The 22,365-nt window shown below is 46.0% G+C and overlaps 7 protein-coding genes across 7 annotated transcripts; 3 read left to right on the forward strand and 4 right to left on the reverse strand.

Moving 5' to 3' along the window:
• Nucleotides 1-958: 958 nt before the first annotated feature.
• Nucleotides 959-1,944, forward strand: BP5553_06708 (Uncharacterized protein; the record flags this gene model as incomplete). Its single annotated transcript, XM_032015331.1, has 3 exons — nucleotides 959-1,184; nucleotides 1,240-1,475; nucleotides 1,540-1,944. 3 exons carry the CDS (start codon nucleotides 959-961, stop codon nucleotides 1,942-1,944), a joined length of 867 nt encoding a protein of 288 aa, XP_031868752.1.
• Nucleotides 1,945-4,291: 2,347 nt separating this feature from the next.
• On the forward strand, nucleotides 4,292-5,635 carry BP5553_06709 (Uncharacterized protein; the record flags this gene model as incomplete). Its single annotated transcript, XM_032015332.1, has 4 exons — nucleotides 4,292-4,480; nucleotides 4,532-4,636; nucleotides 4,687-5,054; nucleotides 5,116-5,635. The coding sequence occupies 4 exons, from the start codon at nucleotides 4,292-4,294 to the stop codon at nucleotides 5,633-5,635; spliced, it is 1,182 nt and encodes a 393-aa protein (XP_031868753.1).
• Nucleotides 5,636-7,085: 1,450 nt separating this feature from the next.
• On the forward strand, nucleotides 7,086-9,137 carry BP5553_06710 (Choline transport protein; the record flags this gene model as incomplete). The annotated part of the gene is made up of 8 exons (XM_032015333.1): nucleotides 7,086-7,232; nucleotides 7,329-7,399; nucleotides 7,452-7,565; nucleotides 7,621-7,703; nucleotides 7,756-8,133; nucleotides 8,198-8,217; nucleotides 8,274-8,597; nucleotides 8,655-9,137. 8 exons carry the CDS (start codon nucleotides 7,086-7,088, stop codon nucleotides 9,135-9,137), a joined length of 1,620 nt encoding a protein of 539 aa, XP_031868754.1.
• Nucleotides 9,138-10,564: 1,427 nt separating this feature from the next.
• On the reverse strand, nucleotides 10,565-12,019 carry BP5553_06711 (uncharacterized protein; the record flags this gene model as incomplete). Its single annotated transcript, XM_032015334.1, has 2 exons — nucleotides 10,565-11,915; nucleotides 11,976-12,019. 2 exons carry the CDS (start codon nucleotides 12,017-12,019, stop codon nucleotides 10,565-10,567), a joined length of 1,395 nt encoding a protein of 464 aa, XP_031868755.1.
• A 3,575-nt stretch (nucleotides 12,020-15,594) lies between these two features.
• Nucleotides 15,595-16,828, reverse strand: BP5553_06712 (putative Aldo reductase; the record flags this gene model as incomplete). Its single annotated transcript, XM_032015335.1, has 5 exons — nucleotides 15,595-15,703; nucleotides 15,760-16,029; nucleotides 16,081-16,256; nucleotides 16,312-16,410; nucleotides 16,511-16,828. The coding sequence occupies 5 exons, from the start codon at nucleotides 16,826-16,828 to the stop codon at nucleotides 15,595-15,597; spliced, it is 972 nt and encodes a 323-aa protein (XP_031868756.1).
• A 1,704-nt stretch (nucleotides 16,829-18,532) lies between these two features.
• Nucleotides 18,533-21,068, reverse strand: BP5553_06713 (uncharacterized protein; the record flags this gene model as incomplete). The annotated part of the gene is made up of 6 exons (XM_032015336.1): nucleotides 18,533-18,838; nucleotides 18,900-20,167; nucleotides 20,249-20,484; nucleotides 20,549-20,646; nucleotides 20,697-20,858; nucleotides 21,009-21,068. 6 exons carry the CDS (start codon nucleotides 21,066-21,068, stop codon nucleotides 18,533-18,535), a joined length of 2,130 nt encoding a protein of 709 aa, XP_031868757.1.
• Nucleotides 21,069-21,189: 121 nt separating this feature from the next.
• BP5553_06714 (uncharacterized protein) lies at nucleotides 21,190-21,759 on the reverse strand (the record flags this gene model as incomplete). The annotated part of the gene is made up of 1 exon (XM_032015337.1): nucleotides 21,190-21,759. One exon carries the CDS (start codon nucleotides 21,757-21,759, stop codon nucleotides 21,190-21,192), a length of 570 nt encoding a protein of 189 aa, XP_031868758.1.
• Nucleotides 21,760-22,365: the final 606 nt, after the last annotated feature.

The raw sequence follows: 22,365 nt of genomic DNA on the forward strand, positions 1-22,365 counted from the left end.
CATTACTTAACCCCCCGCGCCAACCATTCACCCGTGATAGATCATAAATGGAGGCGTATATACTACTACTCGATAACTCGATAAGGCGCTCTTAGCATGTACAGTGAAGTGCAATAAGTTTGAACACCCCCCCTTGCTAGCGTTCCGATACTTACTTACTTTCAGGGCGGCAGTATTCAAAATACGCACCTCAGCTACCCTAAAGTAACCACATCAACAGGGGGGGGGGTTCAAACTTTTGCACCTCACTGTACCTGTCTCTTATACACATCTAGATGTGTATAAGAGACAGGTACATATACGAAGTAAGGGTTTGCAACACCACCATCGCCCACTATCTCGCACTATCTCCAGGCCTAGGCGAGCTACTGTCGGGACTCCGATGCTCGAGCTTTATTTACCAGGATACGAGTAAGCATCCTTGGAAATATGCCGGCTTCAAGGTCCGTCGCATTCGATCCATGTTTTTGGTCAGTTATATATATTCCGTAATGCATAATCTGCAATATGCATGGCACTGTGCTTGGTACGGTGCAATGATGGTATTGGTTGGCGGTTGTTCCTCAGTACTACGAACCAGATCCCATCACACCCTGCCCACGAACTCGTCCGTGTCCACGCAGGAGAATCTAGATTTCTTAATGATCCCAGCAGCTCGTCGTCGGAAAGTTCCACTATGCATGCATGTCTTAACTGACTCAGTACATGTAACTTATCTATCGTCGTCAGCTCATTCATAGGCAATGCTCAAGATCATGCTGCTGCAATGTCAGCTGAAGCGTCTCCCTTATCCAGAGTCGGATAGTGTGCCGTGAACCTGTGACCTGACGTCTTGTATATTCTGCTGTGAAGCGATGGCAGGTAGCTTTTGGTAGCCTGTATTTCGCAAGATGATGCTACTACTTTCTGTTTGACGTCCGTTAGAGATTTCCTTTTCTCGCGATAATAGCGTTTCGTTATGGAAGATATCAAATCCGAATCCCTGCAGGAAGAGGGCGTATCCCTCTTGGGTGATGAGGGTTCGCCGACTTCACTCAACCAGGAATTGGGCAACCGCCATGATAGCCGTGGGAGCAAAAGAAACTCCCTCCTAATAGTGCTCTTGGCTATAAGCGTTGTCGCCAATATACTTCTTCTTTTACCAAGGCGGCAATCACTTGGGCTTATCCATCGCTCTAAATATGGTGAGCTATCATGAACCTGCCAATGCCGTCTCTAGCTATGCTTATTGATTCATAGCCGGACTTGTGAACGATTTTGAGCTTCCATACGCCTGGGACAGTGACCGGAGCAATCCAAATGACACGGAAAGAAACAAGTTGTGGTATGAGGATGAAGAGGCAGACCAAGGCATCATGGCGGTTGACAATGATGAAGCCATATCCTTTGGGCTGCCTAACTCTCAACCATGGTCCTGGGATGCGAAAGTCAAGAGCATTTATATCACGAATGGCCACCACAATCTCCACTGCTTAGTTCGTCATCCATCGTCATCTGCATTGCGTTGTTCCAAGGCAATATCAGCTGACTTTGACTCAGAGAAATATCTACATATCCATCGACGAGCACGAGAGAGGTGTCCCTCAAAGTCTAGGACGCCACCACATTCTACACTGCCTCGGTGCGCTCTACGATGACATCAAATGCAACGCCGACGACACGCCGCGATATACTGACAAGCACGGTCGGAAGCCCGGCGAGGGGCAAATTCGGAAATGCCGCGACTGGAGCAAACTGAAAGCATTCGTGAATGAGCGGGAAGGATGTTTTAAATACATCAAGCACGATAAGGAGGATATCAGGATCATTGAACGGATGAAGTATTGTTCCAATAACAGTCCATATCTGCCCAAGATTCGAAAATATTTTGGGTTTTCCAGTGACTGGACCCCTTGGCCATATGTTGAGCAGGACACGTATCTGACGAAGGAGCACCCGTCTTGAAAAAAGTCATTGTTCTAGGGATGGGGAGGGGCTTTGCAAATGGCATTATGATAATCTTTCTTTAGCTTCACAATGTGATAGTATGTTAGTTATTGAATTATAAATAGCTTGCCATCATAAATCTTTCTCACAATCTGTGAATTTGTAACTATAAACTATCGATTCCCTAGCTAGCAATAAGTTCGATGGGCAAGAGTAATCGTGGAGTCTCACAAAACTCAATCGAGCCTACCCCGCGAAAAGTCTGAGACCTGCCGAACGCGGGGTTTTGAATAAAGACAATACGATTATCATTTATTGATGGTGTTTTAAAACATCCAGAGTTGTCAACTTTTCACTTCTATCGATTATTTGCAGATAATGTGCTATCAGATGTATCATACACTTGAAAATACGATTCAATTTCAATAAGTACATTGTCATTGATTGTGATGGCTAACTGGGCTTTCAATGAGTGTGTATTTTCTAACCAATGGCCATAATGTCGGCAGAGACAAAAGGCTGTCCAAAAATGCAAATTCCGTCCAAGCTCACGCCGATCCCTCTGAACTGGTGCATGTCTGTCTCACATCGATTAGAGTTTAATTACACAAGGCTTAAAGGGATGATAATGCGGCCTCACCATTTCCCCGGGACAAGCTATGACAATTGGAAGCAGCCTTGACTTGTCAGAGACTCAGAGCAAGCCGGCCGGATCCTCCACATCGCTGAGGTCGATCGCGTCGGTGTTCTGTTGAGCGGCATTTGGAAGTGGGCTTGCGAGGACGACGCTGAGGAACGCCACGGCAAGCAGGAAGGCTGAGCGCATGTTGACTAGAAAATTAAGTGGAGGTCCAGTGGCTGAAATGGGGACGAGTACTCACTTTCTGTGTGTTGGTGGCTTGGGTTGAATGGTTTGCTTGGTTCTTCGTTTGTGATCCGTTGGTAACTTGGGACAGTTAGAGCGCGGGAGCGTGTTTGCTTTTTATGAGGCCGTTGACAACAACCCCCACCGTGACATGAGATACGAACTGGAAAGATGAATGCCGAGGCCAGGTCATTCACCGTTTCTGCCTGTCGTCATCCCCCATGCACGCGGGCATCATACGAATGCAGAGGAGTGTGTCTGGCTTACCGGTATGATAAGCTCTCCACCCAAAGATCCCGTGAGACGCGAATGCACTCCGCTTGGAAGATATGAAGTAAATAGGCGGCCTAGCAAGGAAGTATTGGCAATGTGTCAATGTATATCTGCACTGGAACGAGGGAACAATATCACCCGTTAAATAGAGATAGTTGAACAAATAGCCTTCAGGCTGGTTTGAATCGCTTGCCTCATCAATATGAATCATATGATTCAATGACACTCTACTAAATTACGGCGTACAGGTTTAGAATCTCGGAACGATTATCAATCTCAGTGCAATCACCCTCGTCCCTGTGTTCTCCGTATTCCTTGTGTTCTAGGTTATAGAAAAAGGAATTATGAGAACCGTTCCAACGGCCACTGTACGACCAGCACTCAGCCACCATGGTTCCTCGGCGGCCAAACTTCCCACAACTCAATGAGGACAAAGAATCTATAAGTCTTAAACCAATGGTTGGACTTATGAGCTACCCTGCATAATCTTTTCTGATACCCTTATAGTTTTTGTTTTTGTACGCCCAAAGAGTCGTCATCCTCGCAGAGTTGTAGCACAATGTGGCCGTTTCAGGGGCCTAAATTGCCGATCAAGGCCCCGTCAGCACAACCATCGGAGACGCCCCCTTCATCTTGAGATTTTGATATCCGCAAACTAAAATAAATGTCCGATAAACATCAAATCCAAGCAAAACTGCATAAGGCCTCCCTACTTAGTTTTCTATCAAGTGATAATTCAACCCTTGGGGGACAGCGGGATAGTTTAGCCTAAACCCTACGATGCACAAGCGGGTCGTAACCAGCTATCATATCTTCGTTTTACACCCAACCGAATGCTTGTTGTACCCTGGCCTATACTCTTTTATGCATTATTTATGGGTGTCCGACTCCATCCAGCTAGTCCTCGAAACTTCCCCCTGATGATTTGCCATCGATGCAAGAATATCTCAGACACAACCTAAAAACGGAGTATGCCCATGTTCCAGACCAGTCTCCGTTGCAACATTCCCAGGACATAGGTCGGGGCCAAGATACTGGACACTGATTCAGCATCCTCATACGATCGTATCTAGGCGCCAGGGACCACATGGCACAACTTTAGCAAATGGAGCCAAGAGCCTTCTGAATACTGGATCAACCCGGGACTTTCAAATACTTGACAGATGCTCGTTGACTTGGATTTTGTGCAACTCCTATTCAGATGATCGTCAGAACGTTTCTCCGACGATGTCTGCAACTAATTTCACAGCTCCTCCGCAGCCGCTTGACAGTCCGGAAAATCATGGCCCTCTCATCAATGTCATGACGTGGTTTCTGGTGGTAGCTAGCACTCTCACTGTCCTAACGCGCATTGCAACAAAATGGCTTGTCTCGAAGAGAGTTCAACTTGATGATGGGTTGGTTTTTGTTTCGCTGGTGAGCTCGATATAGTTCAACTTAACTATTCTCAAAGACTTATATTTGTAGTTATTTAGCATTGGCCAGACTGTGGCCGTCGGTGTCGGGGTTCTCAACGGGATTGGGAGGCACATCGAGACACTCTCCACCAAAGAGACTTTGGTCTTTCAAAAAGTAAGCATCGAAGACTTTTTTCTTGAGGCAACGGGAACTAACTCCACCAGGCTTTCTATGCGGCGAACTTATTATGGCTAGCTAGCCAGTGCTTCTCCAAGCTGTCGGTGGTCATGTTCATCCGCGCTATATCTCCGGGGACGTTCAACGAGAGGGCAACGCTTGCGGGAATTGGAATTACTGCTCTCTGGGGCTTCACATCGATAATCACGGTCGCATTTCAGTGTCATTTACCCAACTCCTGGGAGACGATACAGAACACTTGCTTTGATCGAAAGGCATTCTGGAACTATACGAACTCGATAAATATTGCGATCGACCTTCTTCTCGTATTGATGCCTCTGGCAATGGTATGGAAGTTGCAGCTTGCGAAGAAGCGGAAAGTGATGATAGTGAGTTGTTTTGGTACTCGAGTAGCGTGAGTCTCCCAGACAGCTACATATCCCACAACGTACGAACAGTCATTAACACCCCTTTAGCACAATCGCAGCAGTCGTATGCCAGATGGTGGCAACAAATAAATCCATCAACTCTCCGGATGCCTCGTTTGATATTTGGCTTATTCAAATTGCCATGGCAATAGCACAATGCCTGGGAATAGTCACTGCTTGTGTCCCCTACTTGAAGCCGTTCATGGACGCTCTCGAATCTGGAATGATCAGGAGCGATGACCTCTTCCGCCGCGGCGATATGGGAGGATCCCGCACAAATGGTTATGGTTACAGCCGCGACAGAAAATCGCCACTTCATTCATCAAATTCCAAGTCTGTACTGAAAAGCAGTACCAGTAGCCACATTACTCCTACAACACATGAGCTGGGACCTATGAAACAACCGGAAACTATCAACTCTATTACAGTTGGGAATCAGAGAGGCCACCAGCGAGATTGGGAGGCAGGGAGCGACTCGAGTAGGACCAAGATAATCACGCAAACCAGATCGTGGTTGGTGAGTTCAGAGAATGAGGGACATGGGACTTCTGAGACACCAACACTGTAGGCTTGCAGCCTTCGCAATATCCTTGTATTTTGGGAGATGTAACATTAGGCATACTACATACTTCGTACTACATACAATGATACAAGCACCGTAAAAAAGACGTTTTGATTCTGTGGAGCAGCAGGGATGACGGGCAACCGTAGCCGTATGGTGTACTGAGGTACCGAGGCATTTATCGGCCAAGGCATGCCGAAGTCTTTCGTAAGTCTGATACTGAAAAAGCAAAAAAAGTAGAGCGCTTAAGGCTGTCAGAAATGATGTTTTTTGTTGATCGAAACGAGTCAACTGGAATGCTTCAGGGACTCTCGACTAGGATCAAGCTGGGCGTAATGCATGCCCAGCTCTTGTGGCTGGGATTCTGGAAGGGCTTTACCCAAATACATGGGAAGAGATAGGTCACAACAGAAATTAACAGAATACGTAACAAGTTGCAGATATTCTCGCAGGCTTTATGAAAACACCGGACAATATCACATGAAGTTCAGTTGTCCGTTGTCAGTTGCTCTAGTAACTAGCTGCCCTACTAGGCCACAACTCCGTGGATAGCGCCGTAGCACAACTACTAGAGCCTGCGGAGGGATTTGGAAGCACACCATTTGTAGGGCCGAATATGCGATTAATATGGCAAATAGATTGCACATACACGAAGTACAACGTCTTTTATGCGTAACGTACCTTCGTACCACCGTCTCGCCATTCAAGTTGTTGTGTAACGGGAAGAACCCAGTCTGAATCCAAGCCATTGCAAGCCTGTGCAAGCCTGTGCAAGCCTGTGCAAGCCTGTGCAAGCCTTGGATGCATCCCGGTTGGCGATCTCAGCCAGTCTACTAGCAGTGAGCAGTAATCGACGAGGGATTCCAGCCACAGACTGGAGGGTTAAAGCCAAGTCCGGCACTGACAAGCGACTCAACTCATTCCCCCTTACATGGCCACTTTGCCCGCCGGCAAAAGCCTCTCCGGACTTCCGCCAGTCGCTAGGACTCGAGTATTCCAGCCTTCCACAACCCTCCTGCGCCGACGCGCAACTTAGCTTGTTTGATATAAGCGGAGATTTAACTTTTGCCTTCCATGTCCAATATATGCAATGCAGTTGGGAAAATACAACTCTATTTCGAGGCCTGTACTGCAGGCCCAGCGAGCAATTGATCCAACCGACGCCAGGACTTGCTTGGCGTGAACATGCTGGCTTCTGAGCCTAGACATACCTGTAGAATCAACAGGTTCTTGCAAACAATATGTGCCATTGGTGGCCCCTTGTTTTAGATGAACTCCACGTTGTGCTGTAGACAAACCTCGTGGTTTTCCGATCACCTCGTGGCTATTTCTCAAGCTCCAACTTAATCCCTCCTTTCCGAAAAATCGGACTCCCACCTTGAAAGCTTACTTGTTGTCCAGCTTGTGTGACAGTTTTTAGAGCCCTATTTTCTCAAAAGTCAATTGAACATCCAAGATGGAGCCTAGTCCATTCGAGATGAAAGATCTCAAGAGAGATCCTTCAGCGTTGGAGATAGGATCTGATATTTCCGACCAGCATCGGTCGGTCATTGATCGTGACAATGAGACTTTGGCACGTTTGGGGAAGAAACAAGTGCTCAAGGTACGTGCAATTTAATTTCCAAAATATTATACCCCACGATCTGCGTGGTTCAGTCCAAACCGGACATGATCGACCATTGGGCTAACGTCAACACAGCGGAACTTTGGCCTGGTTTCAATGCTGGCCTTCGGATGTACGGTTATGATCACCTGGGAGGGAATACTTCTGTATGCACTTTCACCTCTAATAAACACCATTGCTGGCTAACAGAAATGAAAGGTTATTTGTAATTGGATTCACCAATGGAGGCTACGCAGGCTCCATATATGGCTTCATATTCGTCTGGATAGGGACCCTGGCTGTTTTTTCGACAATGGGAGAACTGGCATCTATGTAAATATACCATTCCTTAGCATAAAGGGACACGTTGGCTTACATTCACACTTAGGGCACCGACCTCTGGAGGTCAATACCATTGGGTATCCATGTTAGCACCTCCTTCAACGCAAAAATTCGCAAGTTACATCATTGGTGGGTGTTCCTCTTCCACAGATTCACCGTTCCAAACTAATGTTTTATATAGGCTGGGTAACAGTCGTGGGATGGCAAGCAGCAGTGGCTTCAGGAGGTTTCCTCTCAGCAAGTCTGATCCAAGGTCTGGTGGGATTGAATGACGCCTCATATGTCCCCAAGCCATGGCAGGGAGTATTGCTATTCTACGCAGCTCTCTTCTTTGCCGTATTTATCAACACTGTCGTCAGCCGCGCCCTGCCAAAAGTTGAAAGTCTCATATTGGTTCTCCACGTCTTGGGATTTTTCGCCATCCTTATTCCGTTGGTGTATATGGCGCCTCATGGAAGTGCTAAGGATGTATTTACCGTCATGATGAACGGAGGGGGTTTCCCAACCCAAGGGCTTTCCTTCATGGTTGGTTTGGTTGGTCCTATATTCTGTTTGTTGGGTAAGTTACTTCGCTCTTCCTCAATGATTCAAACAATGGGCCTTGAAAACTAACACATACACAGGGGCTGATAGCGCCGTCCATGTACGAAAACCATGCCCCTCCCTCTCAGTATCTCACATATGCTAACACCTCATTAGATGTCCGAAGAAATCCAAAACGCGGCAGCCGTTGTCCCCAATGCAATGGTTATGTCCATCGCTCTGAACGGAGTTTTGGGTCTCAGCATGCTAATTGCGGCACTTTTCTGTCTGGGTGACGTGGAAACCGTCCTTGCAGCCCCGTATGCTTTTATGGCGATTTTCAAACAAGCAGTTGGATCAGACGCAGGTGCCACCGCGATGTCTGCATTGGTGACAGTCTTGATGATCTGCGCACTCATTTCATTCGTGGCCACAGGGTCTAGAATGACCTGGTCATTCGCAAGAGATCGTGGTCTGCCAGGCTGGTATTATATTAGCAAGGTCCGTTCCAAACTCTCAAATAATGTGAGAATAAATCTGACACTCCGTCACGTATAGGTCGATAGTAAAACCTCCATCCCTGTCGTCGCCATAGCTCTCACAACCACCATCTCTTGTCTCCTCGCACTCATCATCCTCGGCTCCAGCGTGGCATTCAACGACGTCGTATCCCTCACTATCAATGGCCTCTACACCTCCTACCTCGTCGGAAACAGCCTGCTCCTCTACCGCCGCGTCACAGGCGGAATCAAACCATATGAGAGCGTTTCTGAAGGACTCACCAATGTCCCCGGTGTTGGAAAACTGACTTGGGGCCCGTGGCGCATCCGCGAACCGTTTGGAACAATCATCAATGCTCTTGGATGTTGCTTCATGATAATCATCCTGTTTTTCAGCTTCTGGCCTACGGTTATGGATCCCTCCATCCAATTGATGAACATGAGTTCGCTAATGATGGGTGCTACGATCATCTTCGCTATCATCTATTATTTTGTTTGGGCGAGAAAAACCTACACTGGTCCAGTCATTGAAATTAGTTAGTTGGGTTTCGAACGTCTAGGGTAAATGTGTAGGCAGTTGTTGAGATTCGGCAATGTTGAATATGAGGGTCTTTATCAGAATTTTCAGATGTATACACTGTAGCAAATATAACCCACTTTTACCTGTATATAATAAGGACTTTTCTCCACCTCTATTTTTGGAATCAATCAACTCGTTCCATCGTTTTCAAGGCCTCTAAAATCCTTGACAGCATTTGAGAGTTTTTCCCGGTAACTAAATATGTCTTTGGGCAGGCCAAGCCTCTTTACGTCCGTGTTACTTCTCCCTGTTTAATGTGCCTTGATATTTATTGGCGAATTAAAAACAAACACCATGCGTAGATGTGGAATCGGCGGTTGGTGGTAACTTTCGAAAGTAACATGCCTTAATCAAGGGGCGTGCCACTTAACGCAGAATTTTAATGTATAGAACGACGAATGCCCGATCTCGATGCTAAGGCCATCCACTTTTATAGCTAAGTTGATAAAATAAGATGCTATCATGCTAGGTATACAGCGAAGTTTACGAATTCTAACCTTGACTTTCTTAAGGTACTAAATTACTAGATTGTTGGAAGTGTGTACTAAGGAGCTACGCCCGAGTATTAAAGGGAATCGATAGCTACTTGTTAGTATTCTTAAACGTAACATATGCTTGTACAGAGAGCTTTATGGAGGTAATATATATATCTTTAAAGCTATTGATAATGATCTAGAAATAGGTGTGACGAACTGTGTGAACTTACGTTCATCGGCAGTCGAAGTACCTTGGATGTTGTTCCCGATGTGTACGAGTATGCCTCAGACATAGATCGTGGGTTAATTTACCAGCTACAAACTGTCAACATATCTATTCCTAAATGGTGTTGCTCACGACCTAGTGGCATGGGTCACTGGCAACCCGGGTGCAAATTTGCGTTCATGAAGCACTTACTGCTGCTTAAACTTGTCCTAGAGTTCTCTACTTCCGGAGGTGTGGACTCTTTAGTTTGATGACCTCGGGACCTTGGAATTCGGTCTATGATTGTTCTCAGCGTCGGTTAAGACTAAACCATATTTGGGATACTCCAAAACGTGCTTAGAGAGTTTCTGTGCCTTGACGCTTACCTGTATGAGGTTTTCCTTTCCCAGACACAATATCCTGTGCCTCGTCTGTCCTTAGGAGACTTACAGTTTCTCATTTGGATATATAACCTTGGAAGCTGCTTACGAGTACATGAAAATACCTAGGTACTGTGAAGTTATAACTACCTAGAGAGAGAATAAGAATACACGCGCGCCCGGAGGCCCCTTTATACCCCTATTGCCCCAGCCTACGAGATGTAGTCACGTGACGCAGACGCGTGACACCTGCCTGCAGTTCCACCCCGCCACCGTATGGGCAGGAATCGGACTACCAGAATCCACTCCTAATTTGGAACACACTTCCTAGCATTCAGAAAACGCTCCTCCAGATTTAGCGACCCCTTGACTCTCGACGAACTTCGTCAAGGTGCATCTCCCCAGGGCATCACCACCGCAGAATTCCAACGGCTGGACAGCATCATTCACAAGCACTCTCACCATCTCCTCTGCACTGCCCTCACAAGTCATCTTCTCAAAATACATCCTCGCAGAGAACGGCGTTAGTTTCGCCACCGAAAACCCCGACGTGACACTCGTCTGCCGATCCGTAGATTTCAATCCCCCAAGAGAAACACTGCCATTGAAAAGCCCCATCGCAGTCATGATAGAAATCATCTGTTTATCGTGCGAGAAATCCGCATACAGTGCCAACCCCAGCGGGAACGTGGCATTCTGCGAATCCAAAGTTGTATTCGTGGACGTCTGATCCTGTACGGCAGTATTCGTCATTCTGGCAAGCAATTCATTCACAAATCCCGCTCCTTGAGAACTCCCAAATTTGTTTCCCGGTCCGTCCCCGAAGAATTTATCTACGCTTTGCAGAAAGCTGTAAGAGACAAATTCATCGTCCGTAAACAGCTTGCAAACCGGTGAGATTTCCCCAGTAGGGGTAGCGACGGTTTCGAACGGACAGAGATCCATCATCGCCACGGTATCATTGACATCGAAATTCGCTCCAGGTATATTCGCGTTCAAGCGGTCGCGAATCGGTGGTGCAAAGATGTCAATCCAGATCTGATCTTCTGTATCCCCAAGCTCATTGAACGGCGCTGTATTCTCAAAGGCGGGGCAACTTTCAACATGTAGCGTATTGTTAACCCCTTCCTCTTCCGAGATTACCAGAATCGAGCCCCCATCAATCAAAGCGCTTGCAGCAACGACGGAGTTCCATCCCATGGTGAAATTCAGCGCAGATTCCTCAACACGCGGACTTCCCGCTGCTCTCACAAACGGCGCGAGCCCCTTTCCCGCCGCTTCATACCGCTTCGCAAACTTTATCCCAGAGTTGAAAAGTTCCTGCTGTCCAAACCCCGTCAAGTTATCTTGTCCAAGCGAATAATTAAACGTATTCAGGAAGGCAAAATCCCCTGTCAACGACCCCGTTGCGTTTGTCAACGCGAGGCTTACTTTTGCTAGGGCTGTTTTTATCGTTGTGGTTTTTCCTTTTGTAGGGAAACGGGCGCCGTGACGAGAGAGGATGTGTGCTTGCGTTATTGTGCATCCTGGGGGAGTGGCGTCGGAGTTGTTCTGGGCTAGTGAGAAGAAGGGGGAGGACTGCCCGAAGTTTTGTGTTACTTGGGGCTGGTTTAGATACCCAGTTATTGGGTCGTCGAAGACGGCTGATACGTTTCCTTGAGCTGAGACTCCTCCATATCTGGTACATTTAGTACTCACTTTGTTAAAAACTCTTTTGGGGTAGGGGAGTGGGACTTACAGCAAAGGCAGCCAGTGCAACAACAATACACTTGTGAGCTTCATAGCGGTTTAGATAGGTGGCTGAAATAGCTGAATCCGAACCTTTAGACGAAGATGAAGTACCTGCCCTCGTGGGTTTTCTTTAAATATAGATGAATCTGAACCTCTTAACAAAGACGAGGTGCTTATATTCGTCGGATTCATCCAATATATAAAGTATACATAGCCTCGCCCAAAACCCGCAAGGACCAAGATTACCTAAAGCTTCGCCAAAGCTTAAGATTGATGCACACAAGGATATGCGAGCTAATGTTCATCGCTAAACCTAGCTGTTTCCAGATTTGAAATAAGATACGCTCGGCCTCTCTACCGGCTATGGAGGTAAAACAAGTGGAACTGAGATGGTCGCCAACTTCTCTTGCACGTGAAGTCTCCTAAGTGACGTGTGACATCAGCATATCGCAACGACTCGTGATTCAGTTTTGGGCCTATAGAGCCAAAATTAAGGGATTTAAAACCAGGGCTGTGCTACTAGGTACCTAGTAGCTCGTCCCTTCTCGATCCTAGAGTTGATCTGAAAATCACCTCAAACAACCCTAATTCATTTCAGACGTATTTCCAGGCACTGACCCATCTAGTTGGTTACCAATCGGTCCCGCAGCCGGTGGCTGTGTTGTTTTACTTACCTGTTTTGGGTGTTTCACGCTATACCTAGGTGCCTTTCGATGCCTTCGTCAATAATACGGGTTGATTGTTTCTTATATATTTGGATTTGGAACATTTCACATCTAATCAACCACTTCACGTTTCACGTCTCAAGCACCAGCGTATCGGACATGCCTCAAGTCAGTTAGGAATCGATTAGGTGGCGCGATTCGGGAGGAGTAGGAAATTGCACGGGATGAGGGAAAGGACGATGCCAAGCATGCTGGTGTTTGCGCCAGGGCGAATGTTTTGAATATTGTTATATTGGAATTGTAAGCAATTCCGCGTACCTATAATATATATCCTACGCATGCCTATAACATATCTTAAGGCACACTTGTAGCAATGAGGTGTCAATAAAGAATCTATTATAGATTGAAGTACCACATCAAATCTCCGTTTGTGAATAGCTGAGTAGAGTGTTATTATTCCTGTAAGCTATTCCACTTCGCTGCTATTTTAAGCTTATCATATCATTTTAATACTGCGCTCATATAAAACCGCTGCTTTTAACGACGTTTTCTGTTTTGGGATTAGAGTTATCTATTGATACCCTAAAGCATCCAACTCGCCAACTGAAATCGTGACAGTCATATCCAAGCCGTTGCCTCTTGTTTTCCACAACAACAAAGGAAAGCAATTCGGGAAGGCGATGCCAGGTCTAAAAATGTAGCAAAAGTGGCCTTTTGCTCGACAACGGTCAGTAATTTGAACCACTTTATAAAGGGGGACGGTTTGTCAACGAATTGTGCATCCGAATTGCGCGGATTATCTCCTTCTCGATGGTCTGGAAAATTCTAACATCAAGATGACTGAGCACTTTGAACTTGTGCCAGTTGCGTAACATCTAGCTCAGGCAATCCGCTTGTCGCCCGCGGTAGTTCAAGTGGTGTTGGTGTAGACATCTGTGTAAAATCGCCAATCTTTCATCTGAGTATAGAGCTCCAAACCACCGTTCAATTGCTGAGACTTCGAGAAAATCTTCATCTTCTAGTGCTGCTAGCGCTCGTTCATACAATTCAAAGTTCTTAAAGCCAAGTAATTTGTCTGGGCTTTCTCGATGGGTAATACGACTAGGTACCAGGTTTCTGGTCGAGGTTAAACACTTGGGTTTATCCTTTCACTTCGGGCCTGAGGCTAATTGTAGTAGATATCCTTCATTTAAAACGGGAAAGACTGGATAAGTTATGGCAACTGTCTGCATATCTTCATGACTGATTGAATTTCTTTCCTTGTCCGGGGACTTCAACCGGCGCCCTAGGACTTGGTATTTGTTTTCCTGTGTGTCCATCGATTGTACCAATTTCGGGGCTTTTGGCATATCCCTGTTGGTATTAACGATTGAATTCGATAGGCTAGGTTGTTGCACATCATTCTCTAGGAGAACACTATATCTTGACACAAAGTCTTTCGCTTCCGGGATCGATTTACGGAACAACGAGCTTTCAGCTCTTGATTCCCGGGGCGTTCATGTGGAGATTGGTCTGACGGCAAAGAGATATTAGGGATTGCTGCTAATAACTAAACCGAGTCCCGTTTGGCCAGAGGACGTCGAAATATGCCGGTGGTATCGCATTCTGAACCTGACCGTCCCACAGCCTCATCTTGCTGTTCAACCAGGCTTGGTCCATCCATAGCCAATTCTGCATCATTCTCGGCTTCTTCTAAACATGAGGTTGAAACCCTATTTGCTATAATGTATGATCGGAGTGTTTGTTTCTTTATGTCTGTTTGCCTTCGCGGCTCTTCTAATATCAAAGAACTAGAACGTGCGTCAGTGATGGAGCTGGAATATTGGCTGACAATTAATGTTTTACTTACCGTAGTGACTACAGTTCTGATCAGGGTGCAGCATGAGGTCCCATGGGATAAGTTTTGAGATTTCAACCCACCCATAGGCTGGAGCGTACTTTAATGACCCAACCCCTTGGGGCCCCATGAGGGTGGGTTATGGGGTATTGGGTTCCTGTTTGGTTATCATATAATATATATAATTATACTATAGGGCCCTATAAATAGGGGAGATTGATTTTACTACCTAATCCTATACCCTATAGGGCAGAAAACTCGACGGCCCACCTATAGGGAAGCCCCAACCCACCTAAGGCATAGGAAATAAGCCCCATGCTGCGCCCTAGTTCTAATAAAGTGAGGTATGAAGCATAGTTAGGAGATTTGATTGCAACGCCGCGAGTCCTCGTCTTAAAACCTCCACAGGCTTTTGTTTAAACGCCCACTTTGCAAGGCCTGTCTTGGGTAGGGAAATGGATGCCGGTATTTCATTTCCTTCGCTCGGATTCATTGAGTGGTTTAGCAACGTTTTGTAACGCCTAAATAGATCTCGACAACGGCGAATGACAATCTCCTTTTCCTTGAATTATTAAGTTTCTAATATAAATTATATCGAAAATATTTATAACAACGTTTAGAAAATCGAGTTTTAAAATATTATTTAAATATTATCTTATAGAGTTATTATAGCTCTTTACTTATATAACTATTAACTAAGGTAAGTTTACTAAGTCGTAGTAAAATTATAATCGAGATGGCTAGCTAGCTATTATACTTATTTATATATAAAGTTTATACAGTCTATAACTAGCCCTTATTTAATCCTTGTTAAGGGTTATTCTAGCTCCTGTAACCAGTTATCCCAACTACATTTTGTTACGCTTTGATAGTATACTTGCGGTGATTGTGGGGCCGTGATTTCTTAGCGACGAAATAGTAGGGGTGGATAATTAAAAGTTAATTAAATAATAATTGTATCGAGTTTCGAAGGCTGAATGGATATTTGTATGTCCATTGTCGCTACCCTCAAACACGAGGGCAACACCTATTAGAAGGACAGAACTACACTGTGTTTTAAAATTGGGAGCAGTATCTACGGCATTGCCCTAGTAAGTGTACTTCATCCTACCTCTCAAAGACTTTCAGTAGATATAATTCTCTTCCTTGTCTGCCTTCAACTCAGTCCAAATATCCTCAATAGCCGTCACTATGCTCTCTGGAAGAGGACCTTTGGCTATGCTTTTAAGATTGCTGTCCACAAGTCTTAGTTCACAACCACAAACCAGCCCTAGCCTTTCAGTACTCACTTCACAATCTGTGCTTCCTTGCTCGCTCCCAAGATAATCCCGTCCCCCTTCTGCAGCGCTGAATGATACATTGCCCATCGCAGCGCTGCTTCAATGGGAGAGATGCCAATCTCTTTGGTACTTTCAGCTAGCTTTTTCTGTGCATTGTGTAGAGGCTCGTTGGAGTAGATCTTGTTCATGTATTGGCTTACCCTACCATCGCCGCCGAAACGAGTTCCCTCTATTGCACCTGACGTAACTGAGCCTGACAAAAATCCGGAGGCGAGAGACCTACACCGCTTAGCATGCAAGATGGGATTTAGGAACAATGGGGTGAGTTACCGGAAAGCGTTGAATACTATGCCGTGTTCTCGGAGGATGGGAAGAAGGTGCTTTTCCATGCCACGATTTATCATGGAATAGTCGCCTTGGTAGACAGTGGGTTTAATGAAGCCGTTCTTGTCACAGACGGCAAGGAAGTCTCGGAGTGTTTGAGGGAAGAAGTTGGAGACTCCGAGCTAGAAAGTGAAACGTGAGCATTGGGAGGATAATGATGGAATGGGGGGACTTCACAGCTGTAAATTTGCCCTGCTTATGCATAGCATTAAGACCCGCAGCCTGTTCTTCCAAAGGGGTTTGGGGATCGGGACGATGAATGTGGAGCACATGGATCTGGACAGCTTAGTATCTGTTGATCTGGAGATAGGTAGATTGGTATGGGCAGACAACTACTCCCGCAGGCGCTTGCCCTCAATCATGATTTTGCACGTACCTTCTCGATTCCCAGTCTCTTTAAACTCGTAGACACACTTTTCTCAATGTTCTCACGTGCCAATTCCCCGCTTCCATCTCCAGTACCAGCAAGGATCTTGGTATCGATCGTAAACCCTTGCTGCGCGGCTTTCACCAAACCGATCAACTCCTCAGAGCGTCCTGGGTTTGTTGGCGGATAGCGGCCAGCTGTGTCAAGATACTTGATGTCGTGAGACTTGAGCAATTCGAGGATAGACTGGACATTTTCTGGCTCGCGAAAGGCATCGCCGAATGATGCAGCACCAAAGATGAGCCGTGGAACGGAATCGGGAAACATATTTAATGATTGATGGTTGAAATTGAAGGTGAAGGTGACGGTGACGTCTTGAGATCACCGAGTTACGGCGAAGCTTAATGAAAGGGTCAGGGATCTAGGTAATAAAGTATGTAAGAACTAAGAACTTATCAAGCTACTAATTTTGGCGTATACAAACGTGCAGAAGATGCATCTGGAGAATCCTGCATGCATGCCAACTGCTCACTCCTCTAGTCATTACACCGTCAACATTGCACCTCTGAACATGGCCCGCTAGAATGATACCCCCATACTAGCTAGGTACTATTGGAACCCGTAATAATTGGAATGCACAGGCGTCTTTCGCCACTGCTCGTTCTGGGTTTCATATTTTGACTCGCGTTGGATACCATACAAAGAAAAGGCTTCTAATTAGTAACGGAACAAAAGCAAATGTCTTCGTACCTGTTTAGATTCGTTCTTGCAAGTCTTGCTCCATCCCAGCTAAGCTCTTCATTTCCACCATTTCGATGCAAAACATGCTATATTTTCGGATTGTTTTCTATCCAGTCACAATTATCTGCCATTTTCAAATACAAAACCTTTGTTCTAACAGGTTTAGACCAAATTTACAGTCTGTGGTTGGCTATCCTGAAACCATTCTGATGCGATCTTCCCTCGAAATACTGCACAACCTAGGCGCATGTGTGTAGAGCCCCTCATCCGCACAGGCTCCAGCATCAAAGCGAACGCTGAGCGATACCCGCAATGCTTCTTCTTGAAAATAATCTGTAAACATATCATAGAAGCTCTTGAGCCAAGAAAAATATTAGGATAACAGTTACTGTTCTTTTGTGCATTATCAAACAGTGTGGCGTCCCCAATTTGCCATTTCCCCATTTTCGTTTCTGCTGGCGATGCAATCTTTAGCGGACTAGAAATTTTATAAAGACATGTTTAATCTGTCCAGTTACATCGGATCCAATTGGTGTAACATCGGTATTGATTATCTCGGCAACGGGGATACAAATTGACGTTTTCTGGAAGTAGTTGAACCACAAAATTAGTACCCTCGGATCTACTATCCACAGACAGCCAAGACCAACTCAGGGCATGATACTCAGTGTATCTCTTGCCCTGATCTTTCTCCGCAACCTGGACGATATACCACAACAGCTGCCTCAATAAATCATTCTTCCACAGGCCGGCTAGATATTCATCATCGAGAAACCTCGCCCACTCCTTCGCCAACGCAGAAAGCGCTCTCTAGATATCGGCCGACTTAGTAAGATTCAGCTGTGAATAGTAGCTAACCAATTGGTTCTAGTTCGCGTAACGAGTACTCTTCTCGTCCGGCGTTTTGTTGAACTCCTCGTCGAGACGAGGACGAGAAGCTAGTGAAGGTGCTTCAAAAGAGTCTTCAGACGTTCTTCACGATTAGGCTGCGCATGCCAGAAGTCCAGTCCTTCTGTGAACTTCTCGCTGGCTTGATGCTCCAAGCATTCCCAATGAAGTTGCTCTGATTCCAGGGCCTCCTAGGGCCCGTAGCCCCTACCGGGAATTCCACCGCCCCCCGAACAGGCCCCAACCAGCGACCAAGACCGCTGAATTCGGCGGCCAGCGCCCCTAAACATTGCGTCTAGCTGTAACCTACTTTCAGGTGCGCCACCTTGTATAACGAAACGGCTATAAAGTTGTCATGTTAGCTATCTCTATCTCAAATAAGCTATGAAGTATTTCGGTTCATTAAATGCTGGTTATCAACAACTTGGGCTGATCCAGTATTGCTGCCTGCTGACTGGCTATTTCTGCCTCCTCCATATTTCGAAGTCTTGAAACCCAAGAGAGTCGTTTCTTGTACCACTCATCATCTGCCTTGTTCCGTTTCCGGTTTTTTGAATGCTGGTATTCCACCCAATCAATATATCCATCAAGCCCTATCGTATCCACTTCTTTAGTCTCAGGGACATCGTGGAGAGGCCCGGTAGAGCCATGATCAACCAATTGATCTCTCCAGTGATCAACCTGGTAGCGCTCTTTGGAACTGTTGGCCTAAAGGTTGTCGTTAGTTGGACTTCCTCTTCGCACTTGAAAAGAATCAGGGGCAATTTACTCTGAAGCTGCGAAATGTAAATTTACTACCCAACTTGGCACTGGTGAGCAGGAGAGAAACCGCAGTTAGCAGCTGATCTTCGGTGTCATCCCCGAGAGTCTTCTCAACGTCTCGCATCTCCTGCTCTAGAATTTCAATCAACTCCTTTTCCTCGTCCTGTATTTCTTCGACTTCCTCGTCCTCAATGCGACGGCCTGAGTAGTTGCGATCTAAATGAGAACCCCGACAACAGGTATGGGTCAAGTCTAAGTCTTGGAACTTAAGCAGTCGTAGCATATCCATCAGGCAGTTCTTTGCTGTTTCCGGACCACGGGTTTCTTTCAATATATCAATATACTCGAAAGCCCAGATATCGTATCTGCAATTTAAAATCGACTTTTGGGTCTCTTTCAACATGGTATGAGATGGCGTACAGCCTGATTGCCCCCGCGAGCAATAGCATTGACAGTGATCACCAATATAAGGATCTGCCCCTCTATTCAGAAGAACTCTTATGCAATTAAGAGCCCGTGAACAACTTTCATTATACCGGAATGCCCTAAGCTGCTGGGCGATCACATGCAACGACGTGTGTCCATTGTGATTTTCGTGGCTAACAGCACACCCTCCATCGAGCAATAATTCTAGAAGTTCAGGATCAGGGAGGCCATCATTGTCGTAAGATAACGAGATTAGAGCGTCAGCTCCAGCGATATCTAGATGATTGAATTTGCTGAATCCATGTGAGATGAGGCTTTTCATATCCGCCGCGTGTCTAACTCTATGGGCAAGACTGTAGGATGAGGGACCGTAACTATCGTAATGTATAACATTCGGATCTGCACCCCATTCCAGAAGCCGCTGGATGGGATTTAGATCCTTGTTACAGCTCTGACGACCTTCGATCCAGAGAAGCAGTCCAAATGACAGCCATCTGCAAAGGATATCTTTTGAGATCTTCGGAGAATTGCGCAGGTAGCTTAGAATTTCCAGAACTGTATCCCAGTGAGATCGACGTACTGCGTGATGCAAAAAGTTTCGCCCACAATAAGTGTCTTCTAGATCTGGATTTGCTCCGGCCTCCAACAAGCGTATCGCCACCTTGGAGTCACCTATTGCGGTTGCATACATGAGTGGTGTGATCCCATGGCGATCTCTAGCATTGACGTCGGCTCCTGATTCTAATAGAATCCCAAGGTGTTGTGGACGAGATACGGCCAAGTGCAAAGTAGATAAGCCCAGGAGATTGTCTTGATCATCGACGTTAAATTTCTTGAGTAGTTTCTCCACTTTATTACCCGATTCAATGAGAATCGCTTCCAAAAGAGGACTCACTCCCGCGAACCCCATAAAATTATTAGCTCACTCACTCGAAAGAATAGCGTCTAACTTACCAGGAGAGACCTCCAAGTTCTTCGAGATCCAATTAATAAAGAACGGGTCACTATTTGTACCTGTTACGGAAAGGCTGGGCGGACAAGGTTTTGGCAAGTGTGAAAATAATGGGGCCTCGATCTCAGAGGCATCAAATCCAAAATGTAGGAGATCGCCAAGTAAATCCAATCGGTCCTCTTCGTCAACCCACTTCGCAGACTGGTAAAGTAACCTAGACGCATGTTAAACAGTTTCTCATTTGTCGGTCGTTTTCAATCTCCCTTATGCTCATTTACCTTGGTGTATTGATTTGAGTGCCCATTCGAGCCAGCATGTGAAATAACGAGAGCTGGATATCCGCGTTGCCGTCATACCAAGGCATGTACAATAATTTCTAAACACAGTTTAGCATATCTCAGGAAGACAATTGACCACCGTACATACCTCTAGCCAAGTCTGGCCGTCGGGATCAATATCTCGAGGAGAAGCTTTTCCAGTTTCGAACAGCTCCAAAAGATCTTGCCTTGCTCTATCCCAGTCCCTTCTTTGTCCGCTTTCAAGCTCCCAGAGCAACTTGAAGCCAGGAGACGTGCGTCTCACAACTCTCTGAAAACTTAGTGAAGGTATTATACTTGATTCATGAGAATTGAACATCAAATCCAAACTAACGCAAACCGCCGTCTGAATCCCGACTGGAGCTAAACTGACCCAAACTGACGCACTCTTTGCATTTCTGCAATATGACTAGTTGCATACCTTCGAAAACCAAAATGATGACGAGAGTTTCAGAGACCAAAATTGTGTCTGGAGAGACATGGTATCATGACAAGCACAACAGCACTTTTTCTGGCGGCATAATCTTTCCTGGTGTCGCTGAGAATAATCAACCACCTTTCTTTTTGAATGTTTTGTTTTAGTAAGTGTGAGATCCAGATCTTCAATGGAAGCCCTTGATACAAGGGAGGGCGAGAGCGTCCCCTGTTTCCACAAGCATAACATATCTTGTTGCATACGCAAATTCTCTTGGTGCATCAACCTGAGATTCTTTAGCACAGCTCTCTGACTTCCAACTACGGGACAGATCATACGTATTATAACACGTAACAGCAAGATGGAGCATATTCCTTGCCGAATCCATCTTCTCTTTCATTTCTTTCATTTCTTCTTTCTTCAAAACAGCTTTCAATAAGTGCTTAGACCGTAAATTACTCCTTCTATTCAGAGGCGCTATGATTCGAGCCGTCAGAGCTTCTAAAGCAGATGCTGCTGCTTCACAGCGGTCAAGGCTAGCCTGAAGCATGCTTGATCCTGAGACCAGGGAAATGTTTCCATCAGCATTACCTATCTGGGAGACGACTTGTCTAAAGACTTCCATCTCATCCAGTGTAGCCTTCAGCTCTTCGGGTACATCGTGTACGGATTTGCAAAATTTCCGCAGCTGCTGGATGCAACCCAAAAGCTGCACAACACTTATGCAACTGGCCACGACACCAAGTACTTCAGCCATTTGATTGTATAGTTGAGAAATTAACGTTGATCAACCGACTCGGGACGTTGGAGCCTTTTGTGGACGTTGGGTGCAAATAAGCCGTAAAACAACGAGGCTGTGCAGGGAGGCTCAGGCGGTCGGAGCTGGCCGCCTAGGCACGAAGGATCAACCAATCAGAAATTATCTAGCACGGTCTCTAAATGATAAAAGAACACTTTATTAGAAAATGACTTCGGACTAGATCCTCCGCTAAAGGAATTGGCTACGAAGATTGAAGGGTTGACCATCCGCCTTGGCACCGCAGCCCACGTGATTACTATCCGCACGTGACGCTGCCAGTGACATGCGGGTACTCCCGCCCGTCACTGGCCAAGCAAGAGCCGCTCTCCGTGCCGCTCATTGCCCAGCCTTTGGCAGAAAGGGAAGCACATACCCCCCACCGGACGACGCCCTTCACGACAAAGGTCCCCATTTACTAAAGTTGCTTTGTTGCTCTAATACAAGTACTTTGTTAGCTGTTAGAGAAACCCTGAAATCTTCGAACGACTAATATGGATCCACTCAGTGTCACCACAGGCATTATTGCTATTGTACAGCTCACCAGCGTTATTATCGGATGTCTGA

The sequence above is a fragment of the Venustampulla echinocandica genome (genome assembly GCF_003357145.1).
Source record: "Venustampulla echinocandica strain BP 5553 chromosome Unknown scaffold_4, whole genome shotgun sequence".
Taxonomy (NCBI): Eukaryota; Fungi; Ascomycota; class Leotiomycetes; order Helotiales; family Pleuroascaceae; genus Venustampulla; species Venustampulla echinocandica.